The sequence below is a fragment of the Tachysurus vachellii genome, chromosome 1, assembly GCF_030014155.1.
Source record: "Tachysurus vachellii isolate PV-2020 chromosome 1, HZAU_Pvac_v1, whole genome shotgun sequence".
NCBI lineage: Eukaryota > Metazoa > Chordata > Actinopteri > Siluriformes > Bagridae > Tachysurus > Tachysurus vachellii.
Window position 1 is genome coordinate 20,168,847 of NC_083460.1, and position 6,930 is coordinate 20,175,776.

General features: G+C 38.2%; 1 protein-coding gene across 1 annotated transcript in view; it reads right to left on the reverse strand.

Moving 5' to 3' along the window:
* Positions 1–6,620, reverse strand: part of col6a1 (collagen, type VI, alpha 1) — a 30,658-nt gene extending 24,038 nt beyond the window's left edge. Inside the window, exons 1-12 of the mRNA XM_060876281.1 lie at positions 6,362–6,620; positions 3,920–4,046; positions 3,065–3,268; positions 1,944–2,103; positions 1,622–1,735; positions 1,435–1,455; positions 1,306–1,326; positions 1,170–1,214; positions 988–1,041; positions 348–392; positions 217–243; positions 80–106 (exon numbers count right to left, since the gene is read on the reverse strand). Of these exons, the coding sequence (XP_060732264.1) occupies positions 80–106; positions 217–243; positions 348–392; positions 988–1,041; positions 1,170–1,214; positions 1,306–1,326; positions 1,435–1,455; positions 1,622–1,735; positions 1,944–2,103; positions 3,065–3,268; positions 3,920–4,046; positions 6,362–6,449 (933 nt within the window). The 5' untranslated portion in view covers positions 6,450–6,620. The remainder of the gene's footprint in view (positions 1–79; positions 107–216; positions 244–347; positions 393–987; positions 1,042–1,169; positions 1,215–1,305; positions 1,327–1,434; positions 1,456–1,621; positions 1,736–1,943; positions 2,104–3,064; positions 3,269–3,919; positions 4,047–6,361) is intronic.
* Positions 6,621–6,930: the final 310 nt, after the last annotated feature.

A 6,930-nucleotide genomic window follows, 5' to 3' on the forward strand; every position in this document is an offset into this window, starting at 1 on the left:
TTATATTATAACATGAGCAAAATATACGTACAAATTTACAGAAAATCTAACGAGATCTAATCAGTGACTGTAGCCTCACCTTGAAGCCCTTGTGACCTCTTTCTCCCTGCGTAAAAAGATTAGCTAGATTAGATTAGCAGGTAATAAATCTAAATACATAAATAAATAAGTATTCATATAAAATAAGAAATTTCCTTTGACAGTGAAACTTCTCACCTTATGTCCTCTTTCTCCTTGGTCTCCCTAAAAGTCAGTCCAGAAGCAAATATACAGTATTAGAACATGAATAAAATCTTACATCTTAAACCGGTAATGTTTCCGTTATTAGGATATCTACAAAGACAAACCTTCATGCCTTGGTAACCAACTGGTCCAGGGTCACCGGGCCGTCCCTGTCAGATAAAAAACAACAAAAGCAATAAACATCACCAGGACAGGTTTGCAATAGGAAATCCATGGCTGGTTAGTCTATAAAGACACTTTTTTTGGATGTATTTTTGGATAAATTGTATGTATTATGAATGTATAAGCTAATTCTCATCAAGAAACTGGTCTTTAATATCTAATCCCTAAATTTTTGTAGGCTTACCCAGGATTGTGTGTCTCTCTATTTAGAATTGCCCTCTACTATAAATTACACCAAGTCTCTGCAATTGTAAACCATCGCCTTAACGTAATGGAGTTTCTGGCTTAGTAAACATATACTGTTTAATGGGGAAGCTGGTCCTGTTCCAGAACTGCATGAGTACAAGAGTGACTCTTACTGTAACAGCAGTGAGTGCTGCAAACTGTCACTTTGATAAGTCATTCCAGTGGAATTAGACAGCCAGGATGAGGGACATTTAACAACTGCTGAAAATATTCAGGACTCATTTATCTAACTCACACCACCAGGTGTGAATGTGAACATCTTCTGGAGGTATTGTGAAGCTAGGAGAGAACATTTCCTGGAGAAAAACAAGGCAGTATGATGTCATTGGTGGTTACCGGTAGTCCAGCTTCTCCTTTCTCTCCTGGTAGCCCTTGTCTACCAGGCTCCCCCTGTCGAGACATAACAGGAACATTAGCCATGTACATCCTGTCTCAAGGACTCGCAAAAATGATCTGGGTGCAGAAACAATAAATAAATGAAGAAGAAAAACGCCATTGGTAGTTAATGATGGGTTTACCTTGTACCCTGCTTCACCAGGTGGACCAGGATCACCGCTGGCTGCCTTTTAAAATAATTTAAAAAATAACGTTAAAGCAATGAACGTAATATAGACTCTCTTCAGGTGTATGATGAGGATCAGCAGTAATACTTACTGTGCAGTCAAAAGAGCAACACTGCAACAAAAGAAGAGGAGAGAAAAAAGGACATTTTACATGAATAAATATATACTATATAATATATGCACAGATGATCGTAAAACAAAATAAGTTAAATGAACGTACCACATCCTTTGTTTCATTGGTCTGGTCATTGTTGGGAGAACAGAAATAACAAGAGAAACAAATCAAAAATAAAATATTGATCCAAACGCTCTATACAGTACAGTGGTCTCTAATCACTAATCACTTATTTTACTCATTCACTTCAATTCAGAGGAACATGGTGACGTTCTCTGTAAGTGGGACTCACGATCATTTCGACGATAGTGCGAATGGTGTGCATGTGTAGGTCACTGGTGTTGTCCACAGCGGTGAAGTTCTGCCTGTAAGTAAAGTCTGTGGCAATGACAGACAATCTGGATTCCTAAGAGAGACGTAACAGAAATAAAAAAGCATTAAGAACAGTTATAAGGATTATAAGACTTAGTCATGCCTCCATCTAAATGCATGTGGTTAATACTGAGACTCATCAAAGAGTCACACCCACTATCAATTTTCAATTAAATAATTCATTCATTCATGAACTTTTTTTCCCAAATTCAAGAAATAATGATTAAGTCAGAAAGCAGTACCTCCTGGTCTGGGGAGATGGCTACAGAAAACACTTTGATGCCATGTTGCCTGGCCTCGCTTGCTGCTTCCTGAATCCCTCCACATGGCTCTTTATAACCGCTGATAGGATGACCATCAGTTACAACCACAATGTACTTATTCTCATTATAGTAAGAGCCACTGGAAAGAAAAACAGTAGGTGGAATTAGGACGAGACAGGACCACCGCAGCCAATTCTAATCTAATCTAATCTAATCTAATCTAATCTAATCTAATCTAATCTAATCTAATCTATGATTGATCAACAATATCAGTTTAGGAGAATTTCACTGTTTCCATGTACTCAATGCACTTAGAATAAAGTTCTAAGAGTTTTTATGCTTAAACCCACATTTTAATCTACTGTAAAAACAAAGAAAACCAGCAACAGGTTCATTAACAGTCTAAAACCGACTGCATATATACAAGCAAATTATTATTATTTGTAATTTGTATTATTATTATTATTATTATTTCATCTAATTCACACTGCAAATTTTATCTTAGCTTTATTACTGGGAAGATTTGTCTTTATATGAAAATTATTACCAAGTTATTCAATTATTATGAAATCATTATTCTAAAACAAATTCAATTTGTTTAATATTCTTTGCCTTTTCCATCATCAACATCTTTGTATAGGATGTAATAAAAAAATAGTATTCAATCTCACTCAACAAACCTACAGAGTTAAATAAGTACAAATTGGACACAAATCTGCATAATTTGTGTTAATTCTGGAAGTTTTTATGTGATTCTGATATGAAAAATCAACCAGAGCTAATTGTTCATAACATAAGAACAGCTTTGATAAAGGGTTATGTTTCACACATCTTTTATAAAACCCTTAACATTTTATAAAGTTGTTCTGATGGATCTTCATTATCACTGAGTGTTCAGTAATTAGACAATCTGTTAATTTATCAGTAAAACACTGGAGTAAAAGAACACTGGATTATTTTTAGTTCTACTAGACAATTTACTGATTACAGTTTTTTTAATAGATTATGTATCATTGTTAGACTGATGTACGTTGTCAAGCAAATATACAGACAATCAGTGTTCTTGAATCTGACATGTACGTGTGTGTGCCATTACATACCCTATATGCAGCTCTGCAACACCCTTTTTAATGGCGCAGTCGGTGTATGTCCCCTTGCCGATATATTTAATGTTATCTATGGCTTTTTTAAGTGCACTTTTACCACCAGGCGTCATTTCCAACAGGCCTTTCACCACTTCCACCTCGTCACTGTAGTGCAAAGCTCCAGAATTCCATGTTATATAGCGGTCACATGGCTGGCGACTGGAAAAAAATAAAATAAAATAAAACAAACAAATAAATAAATAAATAAATAAAAGCAGAAGAACGCTTGTCTGTATGTTAATGTTATATATATGTATATAATAATAATATCCAAAAAATGGCGTAATGAGTTGGATTAGAAGGGGGGTACGGTGGCTTAGTGGTTAGCACGTTCGCCTCACACCTCCAGGGTCGGGGTTCGATTCCCGCCTCCACCTTGTGTGTGTGGAGTTTGCATGTTCTCCCCGTGCCTCAGGGGTTTCCTCCGGGTACTCCGGTTTCCTCCCCCGGTCTAAAGACATGCATGGTAGGTTGATTGGCATCTCTGAAAAATTTTCCCTAGTGTGTGATTGCGTGAGTGAATGAGTGTGTGTGTGTGCCCTGCGATGGGTTGGCACTCCGTCCAGGGTGTATCCTGCCTTGATGCCCAATGTCGCCTGAGACAGGCTCCCCGTGACCCGAGGTAGTTCGGATAAGCGGTAGAAGATGAATGAATGAATGAATGAATGAGTTGGATTAGAATTGCAGTTTGTGACGATGTATTGAGGAAAGTTTTAATCAGATCAGATCATATCACAGTTCCTTCAGAGATCAAAAGTGAATATAATTCATTGTTAAACGACTAGCATCATATCGATCTATGTCACGTACGTATCCTTCAGTTCATCGATGAAGTGCGTGGCAAATTCTTTGATCTTGTTGAAATAATAGTGTGCGACTCCTCGGAGTGCCACGCTCTCTGATGTGTCCAACACGAAGAACAGGTCCACAGGGCATTCTGTAGTGAGAGGAATAATCAATTACTGTGTGAAATTCAAGAAGAATATTGATTTAATTACACTCCACACATCGTACAGTCATGTACAGTCATGTAGTTACCAAATCAGCCAATCACATGGCGGCAACACAATGTGTCATGCAGAATAAAGTCAGGAGCTTCAGTTAATGTTCACATCAAACAGTCTAATCTCAGTGACTTGGATGTTGGTGCCAGTTGCGCTGGTTTGAGTATTTCTGAAACTGATGATTTCCCAGGATTTTCACACAAAAAATAAAATAGTGTGAATACCCCAAAAAACGCAGCTCTTTGAGCAGAGCGTCTACAGACTTAAACACTTTGTTGATGAGAGAGATCAGAGGAGATCGACAAGAAGTCTATAAGATCTACTGTAAAATAATCACTCATTACAACCGCACTTTGCAGAAAAGCATCTCAGTAAACACAACATATATAACTGTGAGTTGTTGGCATACAACAGCAGAAGACCCCATCAAGTGTCACTCTTGTCAGTGAAGAACAGGAACCTGAGGTCATCAGGGACACAGACTCAACTATACTGCACAGGTGAAGACTAGAATATGACCCGTGGATATTTTCTGTGTAGTTTTAGTCCTTTGTGAGATGTTTCTGTGCCCATGGTTCTCAGATTCCTGTTCTTGGCTGATAGCAGTGGAGTTATCCATGATCTTCTGCTGTTGTGGCTCATCGACCTGAAGAAGACCCAGTATGGTTGAAGCATTGCTTTTATTAATGATTTAATAAATATGGGAGTATAAACAGTGTTGCAGACATTACATTTTTTTCATTTTTTTCACTGTAGCTCATCCACCTCACGGTCCGATGAAATCACGAGACACTTTTCGGCCCACTGTGGTTGTAAAGAGGTTCAACCACGTTAATCTACTCAGTTATTTTTGTTTATTTTTCTATCATTCTGTCTAAGATCTAAAGACAATCCAAGGATATCTTTCTAAAATATTCAAACAGCCATCTTGGTACCAAGAATCAAACATTTTCTTCATTCTGATATTTGGTGTGAACACTAACTGAAGCTCTTGATCGGAGGATCGGGGTTCAAGGCTCAGCACTGCCAAGCTGCCACTGCTGGGCCCTTGAGCAAGGCCCTCAACCCTCCCTGCTCCAGGGGCGCTGTGTCATAGCTGCCCCTGCACTCCGACCCCAACCTCCTCAGTTGGGGTATGTGAAGAAAAGAATTCCACTGTGCTGTAATGTACAGTATATGTGGTGATAATAAGAGCTTCTATGCCCCCGTTCTATCTTCTATCTACCTATCTATCTATCTACCTACCTGTATCAGCATGAGGTTTTGTCTTGTTCTGCTGCAACATGAACGACAATTGGATAACCGAATAAACGAGCAGTTGTACATGCATTCCTAATAAAGTGGACAGTGAGTGAGTGTATGTTGTGGAGTTTACACTGAAGTGATAGATTAAAGAAATCCTGAAGAGCCAATTGTGTGTGGAATTCTGAAACCAATACTCCTGCTGTGTTGTCAATATAAAATTAAAAATATTGATTTGATGTATTTGAATGAGCACAAATGTGTTTATCTGAACATTTCATTCAGTATGAGTTACAGTAGAATAAACCCAAAACAAATACTATCCAATACCATAAATCATGGCCTTAAGCCACCATCTTGCCTACACGGATGTATATGATCACATGATCTGTTCACATGACTCATAATTGATAGTACAATTTTAAAAAATCTTAGCAGTCTTTACATTACATTAACTTCACATTAATATTTGTTTCCTGTCATATTTGGCCAACATATATAATACAATATGTAGTATAATGAACGTAAATGTATTTTAGGGCCTGTCCTTTACTGTAGTATTCTGTACTTTCAGCACTTCAACACAAATCAACGCACAATGTGCTAAACTTTATTATCTGCATAAACTTAAACAAAAACTCTCTTAACGCATCAATAATGAAACCAGGACCTGGGCATTAAACTGCTGCTCCAATATGTCACCATGACACCATCACCATCTCTCCAATATCTCACCATGACACCATGTCTTCAGAGCGCATCGCCTTCATCATTTTCTCAATTTTTTTTAAAAACACATTTTAATCCTTTAAATGATGGATTATTTCTATCACCATGACAGACAAGATGATATATTTTTATACTTACTACATAAGTAAGTATCGCTTCCAGGAAGCTTTACGCAAGAAACATGTCCAAATAAGCAGAAATCATGCAACTGTTCAAATGCCAATCTCTTGATTACAATTCAAACGAAGAAAAGAGAAAAGAGAGACAACAACGTTACCTCTGAACTTATTTTTGTCATCAGCCATCAGTCCTGACCACGCCGCACAAAAGAGAAAAGACGTTAAAATAAACCCATAGTGCGCCATGGTCCTTCTGCAAGTCTTTGCACGGTGACCGTGCAGAGCTTTGACGGGAAAGACACGGGGAAACGCAGTGATGACGGAGAGAAGGTTTTTTTTTTCAGTGACTTTTGCTTGGATTTAATGGATGCAAACGCGCATAAGGACGGCGGGATGGCGCGTCCGCTCAGAACGCAGGTCCACACGAGCGCCTTAAAGCCCAGCCCAAGATTTCAGGAGGTGGAGTTCATCATCATCTTCCTCCCTTCATTCTTTACTTTTTTTTACTGCAAAGCATAGAGACATAATGGCGAAATCCTTAGTGCTATCCACAATTTATTGTGAAAATAAAATGGTGCTGATTGCACATGGTGCTGGTGCGTAGTGGACCTCAGGAAGATGTTTGGTTACTGCTGAAACTGAACACTGCATGTTTCTCATCTCCTTGTCTCTGCACTGTTCTGTCCTCAAACTAATCTAAACTAACTTCCTTTACAGATTCCTTTAA